At 50.6% G+C, this 25,000-nt stretch overlaps 1 protein-coding gene across 1 annotated transcript in view; it reads right to left on the reverse strand.

The window, feature by feature from the left end:
* Positions 1 to 6,158: 6,158 nt before the first annotated feature.
* Positions 6,159 to 25,000, reverse strand: part of LOC135519853 (lysophospholipid acyltransferase 1-like) — a 38,323-nt gene continuing 19,481 nt past the window's right edge. Inside the window, exons 7-12 of the mRNA XM_064945060.1 lie at positions 22,959 to 23,151; positions 20,205 to 20,308; positions 20,027 to 20,091; positions 14,207 to 14,339; positions 12,791 to 12,942; positions 6,159 to 7,340 (exon numbers count right to left, since the gene is read on the reverse strand). Of these exons, the coding sequence (XP_064801132.1) occupies positions 7,169 to 7,340; positions 12,791 to 12,942; positions 14,207 to 14,339; positions 20,027 to 20,091; positions 20,205 to 20,308; positions 22,959 to 23,151 (819 nt within the window). The 3' untranslated portion in view covers positions 6,159 to 7,168. The remainder of the gene's footprint in view (positions 7,341 to 12,790; positions 12,943 to 14,206; positions 14,340 to 20,026; positions 20,092 to 20,204; positions 20,309 to 22,958; positions 23,152 to 25,000) is intronic.

A 25,000-nucleotide genomic window follows, 5' to 3' on the forward strand; every position in this document is an offset into this window, starting at 1 on the left:
CCCTGCTGCCTCTCCACTCTAACCACTAGGCTACCCTGCCGCCCCTCCACTCTAACCACTAGGCTACCCTGCCGCCCCTACAATCTAACCACTAGGCTACCCTGCCGCCCCTCCACTCTAACCACTAGGCTACCCTGCCGCCCCTCCACTCTAACCACTAGGCTACCCTGCCGCCCCTACAATCTAACCACTAGGCTACCCTGCCGCCCCTCCACTCTAACCACTAGGCTACCCTGCCGCCCCTACACTCTAACCACTAGGCTACCCTGCCGCCCCTACACTCTAACCACTAGGCTACCCTGCCGCCCCTACACTCTAACCACTAGGCTACCCTGCCGCCCCTACACTCTAACCACTAGGCTACCCTGCCGCCCCTCCACTCTAACCACTAGGCTACCCTGCCGCCTCTCCACTCTAACCACTAGGCTACCCTGCCGCCCCTCCACTCTAACCACTAGGCTACCCTGCCGCCCCTACAATCTAACCACTAGGCTACCCTGCCGCCCCTCCCTCTAACCACTAGGCTACCCTGCCGCCCCTCCTCTAACCACTAGGCTACCCTGCCGCCCCTACAATCTAACCACTAGGCTACCCTGCCGCCCCTCCTCTAACCACTAGGCTACCCTGCCGCCCCTACACTCTAACCACTAGGCTACCCTGCCGCCCTACCTCTAACCACTAGGCTACCCTGCCGCCCCTACACTCTAACCACTAGGCTACCCTGCCGCCCCTACCTCTAACCACTACCCTGGCTACCCTGCCGCCCCCTCCACTCTAACCACTAGGCTACCCTGCCGCCCCCTCCCTCTCTAGCCACTGAGCTACCCTGCCGCCCCTCCCTCTAACCACTAGTCTACCCTGCCGCCCCTCCACTCTAACCACTAGGCTACCCTGCCGCCCTCCACTCTAACCACTAGGCTACCCTGCCGTCCCTCCACTCTAACCACTAGGCTACCCTGCCGCCTCCACTCAACCACTAGGCTACCCTGCCGCCCCTCCACTCTAACCACTAGGCTACCTGCTGCCGCCCCTACACTCTAACCACTAGGCTACCCTGCCGCCTCTCTAACCACTCGGCCACCCCTGCGCCCCTCCACTCTAACCACTAGGCTACCCTGCCGCCTCTCCACTCTAACCACTAGGCTACCCTGCCGCCTCCTCCACTCTAACCACTAGGCTACCCTGCCGCCCCTCCACTCTAACCACTAGGCTACCCTGCCGCCCCTACACTCTAACCACTAGGCTACCCTGCCGCCTCTCCACTCTAACCACTAGGCTACCCTGCCGCCCCTCCACTCTAACCACTAGGCTACCCTGCCGCCCCCTCCACTCTAACCACTAGGCTACCCTGCCGCCCCTCCACTCTAACCACTAGGCTACCCAAGCCGCCCTACAATCTAACCACTAGGCTACCCTGCCGCCCCTCCACTCTAACCACTAGGCTACCCTGCCGCCCCTACACTCTAACCACTAGGCTACCCTGCCGCCCCTACACTCTAACCACTAGGCTACCCTGCCCGCCCCTACCTCCCAACCACTAGCTGCCCTGCCGCCCCTGCACTCTAACCACTAGGCTGCCCTGCCGCTCTCCACTCTAACCACTAGGCCACCCTGGCGCCCTCCACTCTAACCACTAGGCTACCCTGGCGCCCCTCCACTCTAACCACTAGGCTACCCTGCCGCCCACCACTTTAACCACTAGTCTACCCTGCCACCCCTCCACTCTAACCACTAGTCTACCCTGCCGCCCTCCACTCTAACCACTAGGCTACCTGCCGCCCTACACTCTAACCACTAGGCTACCTGCCGCCCCCTCCACTCTAACCACTAGTCTACCCTGCCGCCCCTCCACTCTAACCACTAGGCTACCCTGCCGCCTCCACTCTAACCACTAGGCTACCCTGCCGCCCCTCCACTCTAACCACTAGGCTACCCTGCCGCCCCTCCACTCTAACCACTAGGCTACCCTGCCGCCCCTCCACTCTAACCACTAGGCTACCCTGCCGCCCCTCCACTCTAACCACTAGGCTACCCTGCCGCCCCTACACTCTAACCACTAGGCTACCCTGGCGCCCCTCCACTCTAACCACTAGGCTACCCTGCCGCCCTCCACTCTAACCACTAGGCTACCCTGCACCGCCCTCCACTCTAACCACTAGGCCACCCTGCCGCCCCCTCCACTCTAACCACTAGTCTACCCTGCCGCCCCTCCACTCTAACCACTAGTCTACCCTGCCGCCCTCCACTCTAACCACTAGGCTACCTGCCTGCCCCTCCACTTAACCACTAGTCTACCCTACCACCCCTCCACTCTAACCACTAGGCTACCCTGCCGCCCCCTCCACTCTAACCACTAGTCTACCCTGCCGCCTCTACACTCTAACCACTAGTCTACCCTGCCGCCTCCACTCTAACCACTAGTCTACCCTGCCGCCCTCCACTCTAACCACTAGTCTACCCTGCCGCCCCTCCACTCTAACCACTAGTCTACCCTGCCGCCTCCAGAGACGACGGATCACCTGGAATGAGACTGAACCAGCTTTTCTGTGGTGGAGGAAGATAGTTATCTGAAGATGGGCATCATGTACAGTATGTTGCCGTCGTGTCCCCATTGGTCTTTCAGACCTGTCTCAGTAACTATCTCCTCTATCATATGGGCTCATAGTAGTTCCATACAACTGATGTTATTGCCATTCTGTCGCTGTGTCTCCATAGTGAACATTATGTTACTGGCGTTACAATGTGACGGTATTATTCAAGCCACAATCAAAAGGCTAAAGGCACACATTGATCATTTTTTATTTCTTTATTTTTTTTTTGCTCTTAATATTGTTTAGTAACTTGATTGGTGGAATTATAACAACAACAAAAAAGACAAATTCAAACCGTCTGGGTGCTAAAAACAACAACTATTCAACAGTTTATGGAATCCTGACTAGAATTGTAGTGTGTAGTGTGTCTGTGTGTGTGTGTGTAGTGGATGTGTGTGTGTTTATAGTGTGTGTGAACTGTGTGTGCGTAGCATGTGTAGTGTGTGTGTAGCGTGTGTGTGTGTAGCGTGTGTGTGTGTGTAGCGTGTGTGTGTGTAGTATGTGTGTAGTGTATGTGTGTAGTGTGTGTGTGTGTGTGTAGCGCGGTGTAGCGTGGTGTAGCGTGTAGTGTGTAGTGTGTGTGTAGCGTGGTGTGTAGCGTGTGTGTAGTGTGTGTGTAGCGTGTAGTGTGTGTGTAGCGTGTAGTGTGTGTGTAGCGTGTTGTGTGTGTGTAGCGTGTAGTGTGTGTAGTGTGTGTGTGTAGCGTGTAGTGTGTGTGTAGCGTGTAGTGTGTGTGTAGCGTGTAGTGTGTGTGTAGCGTGTAGTGTGTGTGTAGCGTGTAGTGTGTGTGTAGCGTGTAGTGTGTGTGTAGCGTGTAGTGTGTGTGTAGCGTGTAGTGTGTGTGTGTAGCGTGTAGTGTGTGTGTAGCGTGTAGTGTGTGTAGCGTGTAGTGTCCAGACACTCTTCATATTAGCATCATTAGTGGTTCAGCTGCTTCAGGACTTGAAATGTTGAAGATCTTGTAGTGTGAAGATCTTGGACCTTCTACTGAGGCATACAGAAGACTTCCACATCATCCCCTGAAACAAAGTCAACGACTGCGTCCCCATAAGGCCCTGTTTGCAAGGTAGTGCACTACACAGGCAATAGGGTGCCATTCGGGACAGACCCAAACACTTTCTTCAGAAGTCATTGGTGCTTCCTGCACCTCATCTGAGACTGTAAGACTTTAAACTTAATAAAACATTTATATATATTTTTTTTAAATGGACAAATTAATGAAATCTCAACTTCCTGCCAAATAAAAGTAAACTTGTCCTCTCAAATACATAGAGACACATGAAATGAATATTAGGAGACCTGATGCACAGCATCCAGTGTTAAAAACGATCCAAACAGCTCCTAACTAGAGCCTCATAACTATGTTCCGAATGGCACCTATCCCTATACACTACACTGCTTTGGACCAGGACCCATCTGGACCAGGGGCCCGTCTGGACCAGAACCCATCTGGACCAGGACCCACCTGGACCCATCTGGACCCATCTGGACCAGAACCCATCTGGACCCATCTGGACCAGGACCCGTCTGGACCAGGGCCCGTCTGGACCAGGGCCCGTCTGGACCAGAACCCATCTGGACCAGAACCCATCTGGACCAGAACCCATCTGGACCAGGACCCATCTAGACCAGGACCCATCTAGACCAGGACCCATCTAGACCAGGACCCATCTAGACCAGGACCCATCTAGACCAGGACCCATCTGGACCAGGGCCCATCTAGACCAGGACCCATCTAGACCAGGACCCATCTGGACCAGGACCCATCTGGACCAGGGCCCATCTGGACCAGGACCCATCTAGACCAGGACCCATCTGGACCAGAACCCATCTGGACCAGGGCCCATCTGGACCAGGGCCCATCTAGACCAGGACCCATCTAGACCAGGACCCATCTGGACCAGGACCCATCTGGACCAGGACCCATCTGGACCAGGACCCATCTGGACCAGAACCCATCTGGACCAGAACCCATCTGGACCAGGACCCATCTGGACCAGGACCCATCTGGACCAGGACCCATCTGGACTATAAAGGGAATAGGGTGCCATTTGGGACAAATCTTTTGAAAGGATTGTGGGGGGGGGGGGTATATTTGTCCTGTCACACACAAGTGTATTTCTTGCATATCCCCCCCCCCCGGAGACACCTGCAGGGAGTGGGGTCACGGTCAGGGTCAACATTGTACAGAGCCCCTGGAGCAATTAGGTTTAAAGTGCCTTGCTCAAGGGCACAGTGACAGATTTTCATCTCTGTTACTGGCCCAGCACTCTAACCTCGAGGCTACCTGCCATCCTGAGGGATAATGTTTCCTGCATTCATACAACAATAAACAGACACCATTAATATCTCACTAACCCATAAGGGTATGAACATGTTTGACATGATATCTACAACTAGTGATGTAAGATGTAAAAGAAATGGACCAGCCACATCTAATTCTAGGACCTGTCCGTCCGTCTATCCGTCTCTGGGTCTCTGTCTGTCCGTCTCTGGGTCTCTATCTGTCTGTCTGTCTCTGGGTCTCTGTCTGTCCGTCTCTGGGTCTCTGTCTGTCCGTCTCTGGGTCTCTGTCTGTCCGTCTCTGGGTCTCTGTCTGTCTGTCCGTCTCTGGGTCTCTGTCTGTCTGTCCGTCTCTGGGTCTCTGTCTGTCTGTCTGTCTCTGTCTGTCTGTCCGTCTCTGGGTCTCTGTCTGTCTGTCTGTCTCTGTCTGTCTGTCCGTCTCTGGGTCTCTGTCTGTCTGTCCGTCTCTGGGTCTCTGTCTGTCTGTCCGTCTCTGGGTCTCTGTCTGTCTGTCCGTCTCTGGGTCTCTGTCTGTCTGTCCGTCTCTGGGTCTCTGTCTGTCTGTCCGTCTCTGGGTCTCTGTCTGTCTGTCCGTCTCTGGGTCTCTGTCTGTCTGTCCGTCTCTGGGTCTCTGTCCGTCCGTCTCTGGGTCTCTGTCCGTCCGTCTCTGGGTCTCTGTCCGTCCGTCCTGGGTCTCTGTCCGTCCGTCTCTGGGTCTCTGTCCGTCCGTCTCTGGGTCTCTGTCCGTCCGTCTCTGGGTCTCTGTCCGTCCGTCTCTGGGTCTCTGTCCGTCCGTCTCTGGGTCTCTGTCTGTCTGTCCGTCTCTGGGTCTCTGTCTGTCTGTCCGTCTCTGGGTCTCTGTCTGTCTGTCCGTCTCTGGGTCTCTGTCCGTCCGTCTCTGGGTCTCTGTCCGTCCGTCTCTGGGTCTCTGTCCGTCCGTCTCTGGGTCTCTGTCTGTCTGTCCGTCTCTGGGTCTCTGTCTGTCTGTCCGTCTCTGGGTCTCTGTCTGTCTGTCCGTCTCTGGGTCTCTGTCTGTCTGTCCGTCTCTGGGTCTCTGTCTGTCTGTCCGTCTCTGGGTCTCTGTCCGTCCGTCTCTGAGTCTCTGTCCGTCCGTCTCTGGGTCTCTGTCCGTCCGTCTCTGGGTCTCTGTCCGTCCGTCTCTGGGTCTCTGTCCGTCCGTCTCTGGGTCTCTGTCCGTCCGTCTCTGGGTCTCTGTCCGTCCGTCTCTGGGTCTCTGTCCGTCCGTCTCTGGGTCTCTGTCCGTCCGTCTCTGGGTCTCTGTCCGTCCGTCTCTGGGTCTCTGTCCGTACGACAATGGGTATCTGTCTGTCTGTCTCTGGGTCTCTGTCTGTCTGTCTCTGGGTCTCTGTCTGTCTGTCTGTCTGTCTCTGGGTCTCTGTCTGTCTGTCTCTGGGTCTCTGTCAGTCTGTCTCTGGGTCTCTGTCCGTCCGTCTCTGGGTCTCCGTCCGTCCGTCTCTGGGTCTCCGTCCGTCCGTCTCTGGGTCTCCGTCTGTCCGTCTCTGGGTCTCCGTCTGTCCGTCTCTGGGTCTCCGTCTGTCCGTCTCTGGGTCTCCGTCTGTCCGTCTCTGGGTCTCCGTCTGTCCGTCTCTGGGTCTCCGTCTGTCCGTCTCTGGGTCTCCGTCCGTCTGTCTGTCCGTCTCTGGGTCTCTGTCCGTCTCTGGGTCTCTGTCCGTCTGTCTGTCTGTCTCTGGGTCTCTGTCTGACTGTCTGTCTCTGGGTCTCCGTCTGTCTGTCTGTCTCTGGGTCTCTGTCTGTCTGTCTGTCTCTGGGTCTCCGTCTGTCTGTCTCTGGGTCTCCATCTGTCTGTCTGTCTCTGGGTCTCTATCTGTCTGTCTGTCTCTGGGTCTCTATCTGTCTGTCTGTCCAATTCTCAGATCTTTCTCCTGAAGTATACCATCTCACTTGTGCACAGCTTCCCACACATTGAACTAAAAGTGTTGTATTGGTGAGTTTATGGGCTGGACTAGAGGGAGATCGTATGCCAGTCCTTCCCTTTCAGATCCATGAAGGGAAGTGAACAAGTGCACACTTGGAAAGAAAGAACAGAGAATTGGCAAGCAGGGCAGAGAGAGGCCTTTTAGAGCCTGGCAGTAAAAGTGTTGGATGTACAGGGTGGCAAGGCCGACCAGCCAGCAGGCACAGTCCCTCGGCCCCTCTGAGCCCCCCCTACACCCCGCTGAGCTCTCTCTTTGTTGTGGACACACAGAGACGTCTTTGTCTGACCCAGTGGGCCCATTCAGGTCTCTGGCTGCCTCCACACACAGAGGGACACTTCACTTTCTTTTCACGTTGTTGTTGGAGGGCTGGAGCTGAGGCTGGGCCTGGGGATGAGGCTCGTATGGTCCAGGCTTGGTGCCGTTGCTGCTGCTGCCTCTTGGTTTGTGGCTCTGGCTCAGTACAATCACAGTCAGAATACTGATGATGTGAATGTGGAAGTACATTGACCTACGGGGGGGAAAGAAGATGTGATGAAATTCTACAGAAACCAAAACACCAAAGATGGACAGAATAAGAGAAAAGGTAGATGACACACTTGTCCTCCATAAAGATAACTGATGGTAAAGTTGACACACTGGTCCTCCATAAAGACAACTGACGGTTAGAGATGACACACTTGTCCTCCATAAAGACAACTGACGGTAGAGATGACACACTTGTCCTCCATAAAGACAACTGACGGTAGAGATGACACACTTGTCCTCCATAAAGACAACTGACGGTAGAGATGACACACTGGTCCTCCATAAAGACAACTGATGGTAGAGATGACACACTGGTCCTCCATAAAGACAACTGCCGGTAGAGATGACACACTTGTCCTCCATAAAGACAACTGCCGGTAGAGATGACACACTTGTACTCCATAAAGACAACTGACGGTAGAGATGACACACTTGTCCTCCATAAAGACAACTGCCGGTAGCGATGACACACTTGTACTCCATAAAGACAACTGACGGTAGAGATGACACACTTGTCCTCCATAAAGACAACTGACGGTAGAGATGACACACTGGTCCTCCATAAAGACAACTGACGGTAGAGATGACACACTTGTCCTCCATAAAGACAACTGACGGTTAGAGATGACACACTGGTCCTCCATAAAGACAACTGACGGTAGAGATGACACACTTGTCCTCCATAAAGAAAACTGACGGTTAAAGATGACACACTTGTCCTCCATAAAGACAACTGACGGTTAGAGATGACACACTTGTCCTCCATAAAGATAACTGACGGTTAGAGATGACACACTTGTCCTCCATAAAGACAACTGACGGTAGAGATGACACACTTGTCCTCCATAAAGACAACTGACAGTAGAGATGACACACTGGTCCTCCATAAAGACAACTGACGGTTAGAGATGACACACTTGTCCTCCATAAAGACAACTGACGGTTAGAGATGACACACTGGTCCTCCATAAAGACAACTGACGGTAGAGATGACACACTTGTCCTCCATAAAGACAACTGACGGTAGAGATGACACACTTGTCCTCCATAAAGATAACTGACGGTTAGAGATGACACACTTGTCCTCCATACAGACAACTGACAGTTAAAGATGACACTCTTGTCCTCCATAAAGACAACTGACGGTAGAGATGACACACTGGTCCTCCATAAAGATAACTGACGGTAGAGATGACACACTTGTCCTCCATAAAGACAACTGACGGTAGAGATGACACACTTGTCCTCCATAAAGACAACTGACGGTAGAGATGACACACTTGTCCTCCATAAAGACAACTGACGGTAGAGATGACACACTGGTCCTCCATAAAGACAACTGACGGTAGAGATGACACACTGGTCCTCCATAAAGATAACTGACGGTAGAGATGACACACTTGTCCTCCATAAAGACAACTGACGGTAGAGATGACACACTTGTCCTCCATAAAGACAACTGACGGTAGAGATGACACACTTGTCCTCCATAAAGACAACTGCCGGTAGAGATGACACACTTGTACTCCATAAAGACAACTGCCGGTAGAGATGACACACTTGTCCTCCATAAAGACAACTGACGGTAGAGATGACACACTGGTCCTCCATAAAGACAACTGATGGTAGAGATGACACACTGGTCCTCCATAAAGATAACTGACGGTAGAGATGACACACTTGTCCTCCATAAAGACAACTGCCGGTAGAGATGACACACTTGTCCTCCATAAAGACAACTGCCGGTAGAGATGACACACTTGTCCTCCATAAAGACAACTGCCGGTAGAGATGACACACTTGTACTCCATAAAGACAACTGACGGTAGAGATGACACACTTGTCCTCCATAAAGACAACTGACGGTAGAGATGACACACTTGTCCTCCATAAAGACAACTGACGGTTAGAGATGACACACTGGTCCTCCATAAAGACAACTGACGGTAGAGATGACACACTTGTCCTCCATAAAGAAAACTGACGGTTAAAGATGACACACTTGTCCTCCATAAAGACAACTGACGGTTAGAGATGACACACTTGTCCTCCATAAAGACAACTGACGGTTAGAGATGACACACTGGTCCTCCATAAAGATAACTGTCGGTTAGAGATGACACACTTGTCCTCCATAAAGACAACTGACGGTAGAGATGACACACTTGTCCTCCATAAAGACAACTGACGGTTAGAGATGACACACTGGTCCTCCATAAAGACAACTGACGGTAGAGATGACACACTTGTCCTCCATAAAGACAACTGACAGTAGAGATGACACACTTGTCCTCCATAAAGACAACTGACGGTAGAGATGACACACTTGTCCTCCATAAAGATAACTGACGGTTAGAGATGACACACTTGTCCTCCATACAGACAACTGACAGTTAAAGATGACACTCTTGTCCTCCATAAAGACAACTGACGGTAGAGATGACACACTGGTCCTCCATAAAGATAACTGACGGTAGAGATGACACACTTGTCCTCCATAAAGACAACTGACGGTAGAGATGACACACTTGTCCTCCATAAAGACAACTGACGGTAGAGATGACACACTTGTCCTCCATAAAGACAACTGACGGTAGAGATGACACACTGGTCCTCCATAAAGACAACTGACGGTAGAGATGACACACTGGTCCTCCATAAAGATAACTGACGGTAGAGATGACACACTTGTCCTCCATAAAGACAACTGACGGTAGAGATGACACACTTGTCCTCCATAAAGACAACTGACGGTAGAGATGACACACTTGTCCTCCATAAAGACAACTGCCGGTAGAGATGACACACTTGTCCTCCATAAAGACAACTGCCGGTAGAGATGACACACTTGTCCTCCATAAAGACAACTGACGGTAGAGATGACACACTTGTCCTCCATAAAGACAACTGACGGTAGAGATGACACACTGGTCCTCCATAAAGACAACTGACGGTAGAGATGACACACTTGTCCTCCATAAAGACAACTGACGGTTAGAGATGACACACTGGTCCTCCATAAAGACAACTGACGGTAGAGATGACACACTTGTCCTCCATAACGACAACTGACAGTAGAGATGACACACTTGTCCTCCATACAGACAACTGACGGTTAAAGATGACACTCTTGTCCTCCATAAAGACAACTGACGGTAGAGATGACACACTGGTCCTCCATAAAGATAACTGACGGTTAAAGATGACACTCTTGTCCTCCATAAAGACAACTGACGGTAGAGATGACACACTGGTCCTCCATAAAGATAACTGACGGTAGAGATGACACACTTGTCCTCCATAAAGACAACTGACGGTAGAGATGACACACTGGTCCTCCATAAAGATAACTGACGGTAGAGATGACACACTTGTCCTCCATAAAGACAACTGACGGTAGAGATGACACACTGGTCCTCCATAAAGATAACTGTCGGTTAGAGATGACACACTTGTCCTCCATAAAGACAACTGACGGTAGAGATGACACACTTGTCCTCCATAAAGACAACTGACAGTAGAGATGACACACTGGTCCTCCATAAAGACAACTGACGGTTAGAGATGACACACTTGTCCTCCATAAAGACAACTGACGGTTAGAGATGACACACTGGTCCTCCATAAAGACAACTGACGGTAGAGATGACACACTTGTCCTCCATAAAGACAACTGACAGTAGAGATGACACACTTGTCCTCCATAAAGACAACTGACGGTAGAGATGACACACTTGTCCTCCATAAAGATAACTGACGGTTAGAGATGACACACTTGTCCTCCATACAGACAACTGACAGTTAAAGATGACACTCTTGTCCTCCATAAAGACAACTGACGGTAGAGATGACACACTGGTCCTCCATAAAGATAACTGACGGTAGAGATGACACACTTGTCCTCCATAAAGACAACTGACAGTAGAGATGACACACTTGTCCTCCATAAAGACAACTGACGGTAGAGATGACACACTTGTCCTCCATAAAGACAACTGACGGTAGAGATGACACACTGGTCCTCCATAAAGACAACTGACGGTAGAGATGACACACTGGTCCTCCATAAAGATAACTGACGGTAGAGATGACACACTTGTCCTCCATAAAGACAACTGACGGTAGAGATGACACACTTGTCCTCCATAAAGACAACTGACGGTAGAGATGACACACTTGTCCTCCATAAAGACAACTGCCGGTAGAGATGACACACTTGTACTCCATAAAGACAACTGCCGGTAGAGATGACACACTTGTCCTCCATAAAGACAACTGACGGTAGAGATGACACACTTGTCCTCCATAAAGACAACTGACGGTAGAGATGACACACTTGTCCTCCATAAAGACAACTGACGGTAGAGATGACACACTGGTCCTCCATAAAGACAACTGACGGTAGAGATGACACACTTGTCCTCCATAAAGACAACTGACGGTAGAGATGACACACTGGTCCTCCATAAAGATAACTGACGGTAGAGATGACACACTTGTACTCCATAAAGATAACTGCCGGTAGAGATGACACACTTGTCCTCCATAAAGACAACTGATGGTAGAGATGACACACTTGTCCTCCATAAAGACAACTGACGGTAGAGATGACACACTGGTCCTCCATAAAGACAACTGCCGGTAGAGATGACACACTTGTCCTCCATAAAGACAACTGACGGTTAGAGATGACACACTGGTCCTCCATAAAGACAACTGACGGTTAGAGATGACACACTGGTCCTCCATAAAGACAACTGACGGTAGAGATGACACACTTGTCCTCCATAAAGAAAACTGACGGTTAAAGATGACACACTTGTCCTCCATAAAGACAACTGACGGTTAGAGATGACACACTTGTCCTCCATAAAGACAACTGACGGTTAGAGATGACACACTGGTCCTCCATAAAGATAACTGACGGTTATAGATGACACACTTGTCCTCCATAAAGACAACTGACGGTAGAGATGACACACTTGTCCTCCATAAAGACAACTGACGGTAGAGATGACACACTGGTCCTCCATAAAGACAACTGACGGTAGAGATGACACACTGGTCCTCCATAAAGACAACTGACGGTAGAGATGACACACTTGTCCTCCATAAAGACAACTGACGGTAGAGATGACACACTTGTCCTCCATAAAGACAACTGACGGTTAGAGATGACACACTTGTCCTCCATAAAGACAACTGAGGAACATTGTGTCCAGGCCTTAATAAGATAATAGAACACTAAGCTACTAAATTGTACACATACGACCTAGCCTGGGTACCAGTCTGTTTGTGCTAACATTACACTCCTTGTCATGCCAAGAAGTTGACATGATAGCACATCCAGATCAGGGGCCAGGCTACATACGACCGTCATTGTTAAAGAGACACATTTGACCAGTAGGAAAAATAACCTAAATGAATGTTCACCTGTAGTACTGCATGGTAGGTTCTACTGCCAGCAGTAAGAAGGGCATGACGGTGTAGCAGATACACAGCTGAGTAGCTGCCCAGGTCACTACGTCATAGACAAGCTTCACAGGATAAGAGGACAGGAAATACTGACGGACGTTCTTACGGACCTGCGGTGTGGGAGACAGGAGAGAGAACACGGTGATGTACGGGCATGGGTGAGGCTGAGATGATGAGACACATGAGGTGAGTGCTGTGTGTGTGTGTGTGTGTGTGTAAGTGAGAGAGTGAGTGAGGAAGACAGCGAGAGAAAGAGAGTGAGAGAAAGACTCACAGCTCTGTCAGTGTGATGGGTACAGCAGTAATAATGGTACTCACAGCTCTAGCTGCCAGTGTGATGGGTGTAGCAGTAATAATGGTACTCACAGCTCTATCTGTCAGTGTGATGGGTATAGCAGTAATAATGGTACTCACAGCTCTATCTGTCAGTGTGATGGGTATAGCAGTAATAATGGTACTCACAGCTCTCTCTGTCAGTGTGATGGGTATAGCAGTAATAATGGTACTCACAGCTCTATCTGTCAGTGTGATGGGTATAGCAGTAATAATGGTACTCACAGCTCTATCTGTCAGTGTGATGGGTATAGCAGTAATAATGGTACTCACAGCTCTATCTGTCAGTGTGATGGGTATAGCAGTAATAATGGTACTCACAGCTCTAGCTGCCAGTGTGATGGGTACAGCAGTGATAATGGTACTCACAGCTCTATCTGTCAGTGTGATGGGTACAGCAGTAATAATGGTACTCACAGCTCTATCTGTCAGTGTGATGGGTATAGCAGTAATAATGTTACTCACAGCTCTAGCTGCCAGTGTGATGGGTGTAGCAGTAATAATGGTACTCACAGCTCTATCTGTCAGTGTGATGGGTATAGCAGTAATAATGGTACTCACAGCTCTATCTGTCAGTGTGATGGGTATAGCAGTAATAATGGTACTCACAGCTCTCTCTGTCAGTGTGATGGGTATAGCAGTAATAATGGTACTCACAGCTCTATCTGTCAGTGTGATGGGTATAGCAGTAATAATGGTACTCACAGCTCTAGCTGCCAGTGTGATGGGTATAGCAGTAATAATGGTACTCACAGCTCTAGCTGCCAGTGTGATGGGTACAGCAGTGATAATGGTACTCACAGCTCTATCTGTCAGTGTGATGGGTATAGCAGTAATAATGGTACTCACAGCTCTATCTGTCAGTGTGATGGGTATAGCAGTAATAATGGTACTCACAGCTCTAGCTGCCAGTGTGATGGGTATAGCAGTGATAATGGTACTCACAGCTCTATCTGCCAGTGTGATGGGTACAGCAGTGATAATGGTACTCACAGCTCTATCTGTCAGTGTGATGGGTACAGCAGTAAAAATGGTACTCACAGCTCTAGCTGCCAGTGTGATGGGTATAGCAGTAATAAAGGTGAAGTAGTATCCGGGGTAAACTCCATGCCATAGAGCTGACAGGATGAAGGTCAGAGCTGTGGGGTAACGGGGAGCACGGTCGTAACACACACTGAAGAGAGAGGAGACAGGATGTTGGTCAGAGCTGTGGGGTAACGGGGAGCACGGTCGTAACACACACTGAAGAGAGAGGAGAGGGTGAAGGTCAGAGCTGTGGGGTAACGGGGAGCACGGTCGGAACACACACTGAAGAGAGAGGAGACAGGATGATGGTCAGAGCTGTGGGGTAACGGGGAGCACGGCCGGAACACACACTGAAGAGAGAGGAGAGGGTGAAGGTCAGAGCTGTGGGGTAACAGGGAGCACGGTCGTAACACACACTGAAGAGAGAGGAGAGGGTGAAGGTCAGAGCTGTGGGGTAACGGGGAGCACGGTCGGAACACACACTGAAGAGAGAGGAGAGGGTGAAGGTCAGAGCTGTGGGGTAACGGGGGAGCACGGTCGTAACACACACTGAAGAGAGGAGAGGGTGAAGGTCAGAGCTGTGGGGTAACGGGGAGCACGGTCGTAACACACACTGAAGAGAGAGGAGAGGGTGAAGGTCAGAGCTGTGGGGTAACGGGGAGCACGGTCGTAACACACTGAAGAGAGAGGAGAGGGTGACGGTCAGAGCTGTGGGGTAACGGGGAGCACGGTCGGAACACACACTGAAGAGAGAGGAGAGGGTGAAGGTCAGAGCTGTGGGGTAACGGGGAGCACGGTCGGAACACACACTGAAGAGAGGAGAGGGTGAAGGTCAGAGCTGTGGGGTAACGGGGAGCACGGTCGGAACACACACTGAAGAGAGAGGAGAGGGTGAAGGTCAGCGCTGTGGGGTAACGGGGAGCACGGTCGTAACACACACTGAAGAGAGAGGAGAGGGTGAAGGTCAGAGCTGTGGGGTAACGGGGAGCACGGTCGTAACACACACTGAAGAGAGAGGAGAGGGTGAAGGTCAGAGCTGTGGGGTAACGGGAGCACTGTCGTAACACACACTGAAGAGAGAGGAGACAGGATGATGGTCAGAGCTGTGGGGTAACGGGGAGCACGGTCGTACACACACTGAAGAGAGAGGAGAGGGTGAAGGTCAGAGCTGTGGGGCAACGGGGAGCACGGTGAACACACACTGAAGAGAGAGGAGACAGGATGATGGTCAGAGCTGTGGGGTAACGGGGAGCACGGTCGGAACACACACTGAAGAGAGAGGAGAGGGTGAAGGTCAGAGCTGTGGGGTAACGGGGAGCACGGTCGGAACACACACTGAAGAGAGAGGAGACAGGATGATGGTCAGAGCTGTGGGGTAACGGGGAGCACGGTCGTAACACACACTGAAGAGAGAGGAGAGGGTGAAGGTCAGAGCTGTGGGGTAACGGGGAGCACGGTCGGAACACACACTGAAGAGAGAGGAGACAGGATGAAGGTCAGAGCTGTGGGGTAACGGGGAGCACGGTCGTAACACACACTGAAGAGAGAGGAGACAGGATGATGGTCAGAGCTGTGGGGTAACGGGGAGCACGGTCGTAACACACACTGAAGAGAGAGGAGAGGGTGAAGGTCAGAGCTGTGGGGTAACGGGAGCACGGTCGGAACACACACTGAAGAGAGAGGAGACAGGATGATGGTCATTGCTGTGGGGTAACGGGGAGCACGGTCGTAACACACACTGAAGAGAGAGGAGAGGGTGAAGGTCAGAGCTGTGGGGTAACGGGGAGCACGGTCGGAACACACACTGAAGAGAGAGGAGAGGGTGAAGGTCAGAGCTGTGGGGTAACGGGGGAGCACGGTCGGAACACACACTGAAGAGAGAGGAGAGGGTGAAGGTCAGAGCTGTGGGGTAACGGGGAGCACGGTCGGAACACACACTGAAGAGAGAGGAGAGGGTGAAGGTCAGAGCTGTGGGGTAACGGGGAGCACGGTCGGAACACACACTGAAGAGAGAGGAGAGGGTGAAGGTCAGAGCTGTGGGGTAACGGGGAGCACGGTCGGAACACACACTGAAGAGAGAGGAGAGGGTGAAGGTCAGAGCTGTGGGGTAACGGGAGCACGGTCGGAACACACACTGAAGAGAGAGGAGAGGGTGAAGGTCAGAGCTGTGGGGTAACGGGGAGCACGGTCGGAACACACACTGAAGAGAGAGGAGAGGGTGAAGGTCAGAGCTGTGGGGTAACGGGGAGCACGGTCGGAACACACACTGAAGAGAGAGGAGAGGGTGAAGGTCAGAGCTGTGGGGTAACGGGGAGCACGGTCGGAACACACACTGAAGAGAGAGGAGAGGATGAAGGTCAGAGCTGTGGGGTAACGGGGAGCACGGTCGGAACACACACTGAAGAGAGAGGAGAGGGTGAAGGTCAGAGCTGTGGGGTAACAGGGAGCACGGTCGGAACACACACTGAGAGAGAGGAGAGGGTGAAGGTCAGAGCTGTGGGGTAACGGGGAGCACGGTCGGAACACACACTGAAGAGAGAGGAGACAGGATGATGGTCAGAGCTGTGGGGTAACGGGAGCACGGTCGTAACACACACTGAAGAGAGAGGAGAGGGTGAAGGTCAGAGCTGTGGGGTAACGGGGAGCACGGTCGGAACACACACTGAAGAGAGAGGAGACAGGATGATGGTCAGAGCTGTGGGGTAATGGGGAGCACGGTCGGAACACACACTGAAGAGAGAGGAGAGGGTGAAGGTCAGAGCTGTGGGGTAACGGGGAGCACGGTCGGAACACACACTGAAGAGAGAGGAGACAGGATGATGGTCAGAGCTGTGGGGCAACGGGGAGCACGGTCGGAACACACACTGAAGAGAGAGGAGACAGGATGATGGTCAGAGCTGTGGGGCAACGGGGAGCAGGGTCGGAACACACACTGAAGAGAGAGGAGAGGGTGAAGGTCAGAGCTGTGGGGTAACGGGGAGCACGGTCGGAACACACACTGAAGAGAGAGGAGAGGGTGAAGGTCAGAGCTGTGGGGTAACGGGGAGCACGGTCGGAAACACACTGAAGAGAGGAGAGGGTGAAGGTCAGAGCTGTGGGGTAACGGGGAGCACGGTCGGAACACACACTGAAAGAGAGGAGAGGGTGAAGGTCAGAGCTGTGGGGTAACGGGAGCACGGTCGGAACACACACTGAAGAGAGAGGAGAGGGTGAAGGTCAGAGCTGTGGGGTAACGGGGAGCACGGTCGTAACACACACTGAAGAGAGAGGAGAGGGTGAAGGTCAGAGCTGTGGGGTAACGGGGAGCACGGTCGTAACACACACTGAAGAGAGAGGAGAGGGTGAAGGTCAGAGCTGTGGGGTAACGGGGAGCACGGTCGGAACACACACTGAAGAGAGAGGAGAGGGTGAAGGTCAGAGCTGTGGGGTAACTGGGAGCACGGTCGGAACACACACTGAAGAGAGAGGAGAGGGTGAAGGTCAGAGCTGTGGGGTAACGGGGAGCACGGTCGGAACACACACTGAAGAGAGAGGAGACAGGATGATGGTCAGAGCTGTGGGGTAACGGGGAGCACGGTCGTAACACACACTGAAGAGAGAGGAGAGGGTGAAGGTCAGAGCTGTGGGGTAACTGGGAGCACGGTCGTAACACACACTGAAGAGAGAGGAGACAGGATGATGGTCAGAGCTGTGGGGCAACGGGGAGCACGGTCGGAACACACACTGAAGAGAGAGGAGACAGGATGATGGTCAGAGCTGTGGGGCAACGGGGAGCAGGGTCGGAACACACACTGAAGAGAGAGGAGAGGGTGAAGGTCAGAGCTGTGGGGTAACGGGGGAGCACGGTCGGAACACACACTGAAGAGAGAGGAGAGGGTGAAGGTCAGAGCTGTGGGGTAACGGGGAGCACGGTCGGAACACACACTGAAGAGAGGAGAGGGTGAAGGTCAGAGCTGTGGGGCAACGGGGAGCACGGTCGGAACACACACTGAAGAGAGAGGAGAGGGTGAAGGTCAGAGCTGTGGGGCAACGGGGAGCACGGTCGGAACACACACTGAAGAGAGAGGAGAGGGTGAAGGTCAGAGCTGTGGGGCAACGGGGAGCACGGTCGGAACACACACTGAAGAGAGAGGAGAGGGTGAAGGTCAGAGCTGTGGGGTAACAGGGAGCACGGTCGGAACACACACTGAAGAGAGGAGAGGGTGAAGGTCAGAGCTGTGGGGTAACAGGGAGCACGGTCGGAACACACACTGAAGAGAGAGGAGAGGGTGAAGGTCAGAGCTGTGGGGTAACGGGGAGCACGGTCGGAACACACACTGAAGAGAGAGGAGAGGGTGATGGTCAGAGCTGTGGGGTAACGGGGAGCACGGTCGGAACACACACTGGAGAGAGGAGAGGGTGAAGGTCAGAGCTGTGGGGTAACGGGGAGCACGGTCGTAACACACACTGAAGAGAGAGGAGAGGATGATGGTCAGAGCTGTGGGGTAACAGGGAGCACGGTCGTAACACACACTGAAGAGAGAGGAGACAGGATGATGGTCAGAGCTGTGGGGTAACGGGGAGCACGGTCGGAACACACACTGAGGAGAGGGTGAAGGTCAGAGCTGTGGGGTAACGGGGGAGCACGGTCGTAACACACACTGAAGAGAGAGGAGACAGGATGATGGTCAGAGCTGTGGGGTAACGGGGAGCACGGTCGGAACACACACTGAAGAGAGAGGAGAGGGTGAAGGTCAGAGCTGTGGGGTAACGGGGAGCACGGTCGTAACACACACTGAAGAGAGAGGAGACAGGATGATGGTCAGAGCTGTGGGGTAACGGGGAGCACGGTCGGAACACACACTGAAGAGAGAGGAGAGGGTGAAGGTCAGAGCTGTGGGGTAACGGGGAGCACGGTCGTAACACACACTGAAGAGAGAGGAGAGGGTGAAGGTCAGAGCTGTGGGGTAACGGGGAGCACGGTCGGAACACACACTGAAGAGAGAGGAGAGGGTGAAGGTCAGAGCTGTGGGGTAACGGGGGAGCACGGTCGTAACACACACTGAAGAGAGAGGAGAGGGTGAAGGTCAGAGCTGTGGGGTAACGGGGAGCACGGTCGGAACACACACTGAAAGAGAGGAGAGGGTGAAGGTCAGAGCTGTGGGGTAACGGGGAGCACGGTCGGAACACACACTGAAGAGAGAGGAGAGGGTGAAGGTCAGAGCTGTGGGGTAACGGGGAGCACGGTCGGAACACACACTGAAGAGAGAGGAGACAGGATGAAGGTCAGAGCTGTGGGGTAACGGGGAGCACGGTCGGAACACACACTGAAGAGAGAGGAGAGGGTGAAGGTCAGAGCTGTGGGGTAACGGGGAGCACGGTCGGAACACACACTGAAGAGAGAGGAGAGGGTGAAGGTCAGAGCTGTGGGGTAACGGGGAGCACGGTCGGAACACACACTGAAGAGAGAGGAGTTACAAACAGACCTGGGTCAGATATATTGTTATGCAGTTAACAGAATAAAATAAACATTCATGAATGTACAGAAAATTGGTTTTGTACTAATGTTAAGCATATGTGGACATTATCTTGGTAGATTATCTTGGTAGAATATCTTGGTAGAATATCTTGGTAGATTATCTTGGTAGATTATCTTGGTAGATTATTATGGTAGATTATCTTGGTAGAATATCTTGGTAGAATATCTTGGTAGAATATCTTGGTAGAATATCTTGGTAGATTATCTTGGTAGATTATCTTGGTAGATTATTATGGTAGATTATCTTGGTAGAATATCTTGGTAGAATATCTTGGTAGAATATCTTGGTAGAATATCTTGGTAGAATTAATACTTACGTTTTGAGCCAAACACCAGTCTGAATATTCCAGTTATCTATGAACTTCTTGAAGCTAGTTGCTGTCTGCAAAAAGAGAGAGAGTTCAATATTAAACTTCAAGTCATTTTCAATAATTCTGCAAAGCTAAAAGTTCAAAAAGTTTTTTTTGTTGTTGTTGTTGTTGTTTCCAAACGTACCTCAATCCCCCAGATACTGATGTTGGAGATGAGGTCCCAGGACACCTGTCCAGCTTCATCCACACCTTTAAAACCATAACCTGCTGCGTTGTTGATGGCATCCGCTGTTGGGACCAACACATGAATGGAAGAATGAACGAACGAACGAACGTTCCCCAATAGTAATGAACGAACGAACGTTCCCCAATAGTAATGAACGAACGAACGAACGTTCCCCAATAGTAATGAACAAACGAACGAACGTTCCCCAATAGTGATGAACGAACGAACGAACGTTCCCCAATAGTGATGAACGAACGAACGTTCCCCAATAGTAATGAACGAACGAACAAACGTTCCCCAATAGTAATGAACGAACGAACAAACGTTCCCCAATAATAATGAACGAACGAACAAACGTTCCCCAATAGTAATGAACGAACGAACAAACGCGTTCCCAATAGTAATGAGCGAGCGAACAAACGTTCCCCAATAGTAATGAACGAACGAACAAACGTTCCCCAATAGTAATGAACGAACGAACAAACGTTCCCCAATAGTAATGAACGAACAAACAAACGTTCCCCAATAGTAATGAACGAACGAACAAACGTTCCCCAATAATAATGAACGAACGAACAAACGTTCCCCAATAGTAATGAACGAACGAACGAACAAACGTTCCCCAATAGTAATGAACGAACGAACGAACAAACGTTCCCCAATAGTAATGAACGAACGAACAAACGTTCCCCAATAGTAATGAACGAACGAACAAACGTTCCCCAATAATAATGAACGAAGCGAACAAGCGTTCCCCAATAGTAATGAACGAGCGAGCGTTTAATAGTAATGAACGAGCGAAGCGTTCCCCAATAGTAATGAGCGGCGAGCGTTCCCCAATAGTAATGAACGAACGAACGTTCCCAATAGTAATGAGCGAACGAGCGTTCCCAATAGTAATGAGCGAGCGAAGCGTTCCCCAATAGTAATGAAAGCGAGCGAACGTTCCCCAATAGTAATGAACGAACGAGCGTTCCCCAATAGTAATGAACGAGCGAAGCGTTCCCCAATAGTAATGAACGAACGAGCGTTCCCCAATAGTAATGAACGAGCGAGCGTTCCCCAATAGTAATGAACTAACGAGCGTTCCCCAATAGTAATGAACGAGCGAGCGTTCCCCAATAGTAATGAGCGAACAAACGTTCCCCAATAGCAATGAACGAACGAACGTTCCCCAATAGCAATGAACGAACGAACGAACGTTCCCCAATAGCAATGAACGAACGAACGAACGTTCCCCAATAGCAATGAACGAACGAACGAACGTTCCCCAATAGTAATGAACGAACGAACGAACAAACGTTCCCCAATAGTAATGAACGAACGAACGAACAAACGTTCCCCAATAGTAATGAACGAACAAACAAACGTTCCCCAATAGTAATGAACGAACAAACAAACGTTCCCCAATAGTAATGAACGAACGAACAAACGTTCCCCAATAGTAATGAACGAACGAACAAACGTTCCCCAATAGTAATGAACGAACGAACAAACGTTCCCCAATAGTAATGAACGAACGAACAAACGTTCCCCAATAGCAATGAACGAACGAACAAACGTTCCCCAATAGCAATGAACGAACGAACGTTCCCCAATAGCAATGAACGAACGAACGCGTTCCCCAATAGCAATGAACGAACGAACGTTCCCCAATAGCAATGAACGAACGAACGTTCCCCAATAGCAATGAACGAACGAACGTTCCCCAATAGCAATGAACGAACGAACGTTCCCCAATAGCAATGAACGAACGAACGTTCCCCAATAGCAATGAACGAACGAACGTTCCCCAATAGCAATGAACGAACGAACGTTCCCCAATAGCAATGAACGAACGAACGTTCCCCAATAGTAATGAACGAACGAACGTTCCTCAATAGTAATGAACGAACGAACGTTCCCCAATAGTAATGAACGAACGAACGTTCCCCAATAGTAATGAACGAACGAACGTTCCCCAATAGTAATGAACGAACGAACGTTCCCCAATAGTAATGAACGAACGAACGTTCCCCAATAGTAATGAACGAACGAACGTTCCCCAATAGTAATGAACGAACGAACGAACGTTCCCCAATAGTAATGAATGAACGTTCCCCAATGGTAATGAACGAACGTTCCCCAATAGTAATGAATGAACGTTCCCCAATAGTAATGAACGAACGAACGTTCCCCAATAGTAATGAACGAACGAACGTTCCCCAATAGTAATGAACGAACGAACGTTCCCCAATAGTAATGAACGAACGAACGTTCCCCAATAGTAATGAACGAACGAACGTTCCCCAATAGTAATGAACGAACGAACGAACGAATGTTCCCCAATAGTAATGAATGAACGTTCCCCAATAGTAATGAATGAACGTTCCCCAATAGTAATGAACGAACGTTCCCCAATAGTAATGAACGAACGAACGTTCCCCAATAGTAATGAACGAACGAACGTTCCCCAATAGTAATGAACGAACGAACGTTCCCCAATAGTAATGAATGAACGTTCCCCAATAGTAATGAACGAACGTTCCCCAATAGTAATGAATGAACGTTCCCCAATAGTAATGAATGAACGTTCCCCAATAGTAATGAACGAACGAACGTTCCCCAATAGTAATGAATGAACGTTCCCCAATAGTAATGAACGAACGTTCCCCAATAGTAATGAACGAACGTTCCAAAAGCCAACACTACCCTGGGTGGGTACAGCCTCACCTAAAGTCCAGGCGAAGTAGAACTTGGGTCTAGCGGCTTGTATAGAGAAGGCGGCATACGTCAGTCTGGTCAGGAAAGGTGCCTCGTTGACGAAATGGCTGTCAACGTTATACGTGACGGGGAACGCTTTGGTGAGGGTCAGGAACAAAACCATGCACACGCCACAGATCAGCAGTTTACGTGTGACAGCAGCCTGAAAAGCAGAGGCAGAGAGTCAGATCGTTCACGGCCATCAGGGAAACTACTTCTGAATGGTCTTCATTGAGCCAGGTAAGTCATTTAAAACACATCTTATTTAGCAAAGAAAACACCTGATAATATGCTGCTATGTTGTTAGCGGTGTAATTACATTGTTATTATACACATATAAAGAGAAACTTCATGGCAATATAGTTTCTGAAAGAAAGTATGTCTTTACTTGACTCTACTTGTACCCAGTCTTACCATAGGTGAGGGCTCTGTGACTAACATGACTCTACTTGTACCCAGTCTTACCATAGGTGAGGGCTCTGTGACTAACATGACTCTACTTGTACCCAGTCTTACCATAGGATGAGGGCTCTGTGACTAACATGACTCTACTTGTACTCAGTCTTACCATAGCTGAGGGCTCTGTGACTAACATGACTCTACTTGTACCCAGTCTTACCATAGGATGAGGGCTCTGTGACTAACATGACTCTACTTGTACCCAGTCTTACCATAGCTGAGGGCTCTGTGACTAACATGACTCTACTTGTACCCAGTCTTACCATAGGTGAGGGCTCTGTGACTAACATGACTCTACTTGTACCCAGTCTTACCATAGGATGAAGGCTCTGTGATTAACATGACTCTACTTGTACCCAGTCTTACCATAGGTGAGGGCTCTGTGACTAACATGGCTCTACTTGTACCCAGTCTTACCATAGGTGAGGGCTCTGTGACTAACATGACTCTACTTGTACCCAGTCTTACCATAGGTGAGGGCTCTGTGACTAACATGACTCTACTTGTACCCAGTCTTACCATAGGATGAGGGCTCTGTGATTAACATGACTCTACTTGTACCCAGTCTTACCATAGGATGAGGGCTCTGTGACTAACATGACTCTACTTGTACCCAGTCTTACCATAGGATGAGGGCTCTGTGACTAACATGACTCTACTTGTACCCAGTCTTACCATAGGTGAGGGCTCTGTGACTAACATGACTCTACTTGTACCCAGTCTTACCATAGGTGAGGGCTCTGTGACTAACATGACTCTACTTGTACCCAGTCTTACCATAGTTAAGGACTCTGTGACTAACATGACTCTACTTGTACCCAAGTCTTACCATAGGTGAGGGCTCTGTGACTAACATGACTCTACTTGTACCCAGTCTTACCATAGGTGAGGGCTCTGTGACTAACATGACTCTACCTGTACCCAGTCTTACCATAGGTGAGGGCTCTGTGACTAACATGACTCTACTTGTACCCAGTCTTACCATAGTTAAGGACTCTGTGACTAACATGACTCTACTTGTACCCAGTCTTACCATAGGTGAGGGCTCTGTGACTAACATGACTCTACTTGTACCCAGTCTTACCATAGGTGAGGGCTCTGTGACTAACATGACTCTACTTGTACCCAGTCTTACCATAGGATGAGGGCTCTGTGACTAACATTACATTTACATTACATTTAAGTCATTTAGCAGACGCTCTTATCCAGAGCGACTTACAAATTGGTGAATTCACCTTCTGACATCAGTGGAACAGCCACTTTACAATAGTGCATCTAAATCATTTAAGGGGGGTGAGAAGGATTGCTTTATCCTATCCTAGGTATTGCTTGAAGAGGTGGGGTTTCAGGTGTCTCCGGAAGGTGGTGATTGACTCCGCTGTCCTGGCGTCGTGAGGGAGTTTGTTCCACCATTGGGGGGCCAGAGCAGCGAACAGTTTTGACTGGGCTGAGCGGGAACTGTACTTCCTCAGTGGTAGGGAGGCGAGCAGGCCAGAGGTGGATGAACGCAGTGCCCTTGTTTGGGTGTAGGGCCTGATCAGAGCCTGGAGGTA

The sequence above is a fragment of the Oncorhynchus masou genome, chromosome 29, assembly GCF_036934945.1.
Source record: "Oncorhynchus masou masou isolate Uvic2021 chromosome 29, UVic_Omas_1.1, whole genome shotgun sequence".
NCBI lineage: Eukaryota > Metazoa > Chordata > Actinopteri > Salmoniformes > Salmonidae > Oncorhynchus > Oncorhynchus masou.